General features: G+C 33.6%; 1 protein-coding gene across 1 annotated transcript; it reads left to right on the plus strand.

Moving 5' to 3' along the window:
- The first annotated feature begins 6 nt into the window (after positions 1 to 6).
- On the plus strand, positions 7 to 605 carry LOC112466676. Its single transcript, XM_025034901.1, has 2 exons — positions 7 to 297; positions 417 to 605. The coding sequence occupies exons 1-2, from the start codon at positions 85 to 87 to the stop codon at positions 603 to 605; spliced, it is 402 nt and encodes a 133-aa protein (XP_024890669.1). The 5' UTR covers positions 7 to 84.
- Positions 606 to 1551: the final 946 nt, after the last annotated feature.

Here is a 1551-nt window from a genome sequence, read left to right on the forward strand (position 1 = left end):
AAAAAAAATATTGGACGGATTCCACAAAATCTCGACGAATTACGTAATTGCTTGGAAAACAAAAATTGGAAGCAATTTTTGAAGATGGATGAAGCAGATTCATTCCTTGTACAGTTTGTCATTAAAAATAATGCAACAAAAGCAGTAATTTTTATTGACAAAACTTTGTCAAATTTGATTACAAATGTTATTAATGAAAAATTAACCGTTTTTGTTGATGGGACGTTTGCCACTGTACCTCAACTAAAAAATACCAATTGTCAATTGTGGACAATTGTCATTAGACACGATAATAGAGTAAGCAAAACAATTATTCATTAGTTTATCCTTTAAGTAATTAGTTCCTTTAATCGCAATAGGCACTCTATACTGTGTGTAAATATATTATTAAATATAATTGCTTTTAAATTTTTCAGACATTTCCAATTGTATATGCCATAATGGAAGGACGCACTGTACAAAGTTACGTAAATGTGTTAAAAAAAGTCACGAATGTTCTGAAAATAATACCTGACACAGTAATATCTGACTTTGAAAAAACCGAACGAAAAGCTTTACACACAGTTTTCCCCAGCGCTACAATCATTGGCTGCTTCTTCCATTAAAGTCAGGTAATAAAAAATAACAATTCACTTAATTAGCATGAAATGCATGACAATTTTAATTGTGTTAATTTCTCATTACAGGCGTTAGTACAAAAGGCTGACAAATATGGCATACTAAAAGGTGCCGATAATGAATTGGGTTGGGGTGCAACGAAATTACTAATATCTTTGGCTTTTTCATCACACACATTAATAGAAGAAGGCTTTGAATTGATATCTACAATTATTTTCAACGATTGCACGTATTTGCAGCCATTTTGCTTCCTCATAGAGAAAGCTTTGTTTTCGTAAAAAAAATTTTTTTTGAGTTGCTTTTTTTATTATTATAAACAGACATGGATAAACTACTTTAAGCCCGATTCCTTCTCTGTTTTCCAAGTACATAGAACTAACAATGTCTCCGAAAGACACAACCGAGAACTTCGATCAGACCTGAAAATACACACGACAATTGTAGAATTTTTAGGTATATAGTGAACGCCTTTTTTTGCAAACATTTTTCCCCCACATTATTTTTATTATTCTTAAAATACAATATTTTTTACAGATTAGATTAGATTAGATAAGATACTTTATTACCCCAAGGGGTCTAAAAGGGCGTTTTTTAGAGACGTACCCAACCCTGTACATCCAGTTTACAACAATTTACATACAATTAAAATACATATAATTTATTATAAACATATTCTTCTTCGATCCTTTTCGTTGTCTCGCCTTCCTTGATCCTCTTTCGTTGAGTTGTTGGCTTGTCCTTCTTCCTTTCTCATTATCCTCCCTCCTCCATCTCGTCTCCTTTCCTCTATTGCTTTCATCCATTCTTCTCCCTCTCCCTTTTCTCCTAGTAATCTCTCTGCCACATCCTGCCACCCCTCTCCTTCCCATTCCACCCATCTCGTACATTCCTCCCATACATGTTCCCATGTTTCCTCTTCCTTTCCACACATCC

Source organism: Temnothorax curvispinosus, unplaced genomic scaffold, assembly GCF_003070985.1.
Source record: "Temnothorax curvispinosus isolate PA1 unplaced genomic scaffold, ASM307098v1 QBEX01016488.1, whole genome shotgun sequence".
Classification (NCBI taxonomy): domain Eukaryota; kingdom Metazoa; phylum Arthropoda; class Insecta; order Hymenoptera; family Formicidae; genus Temnothorax; species Temnothorax curvispinosus.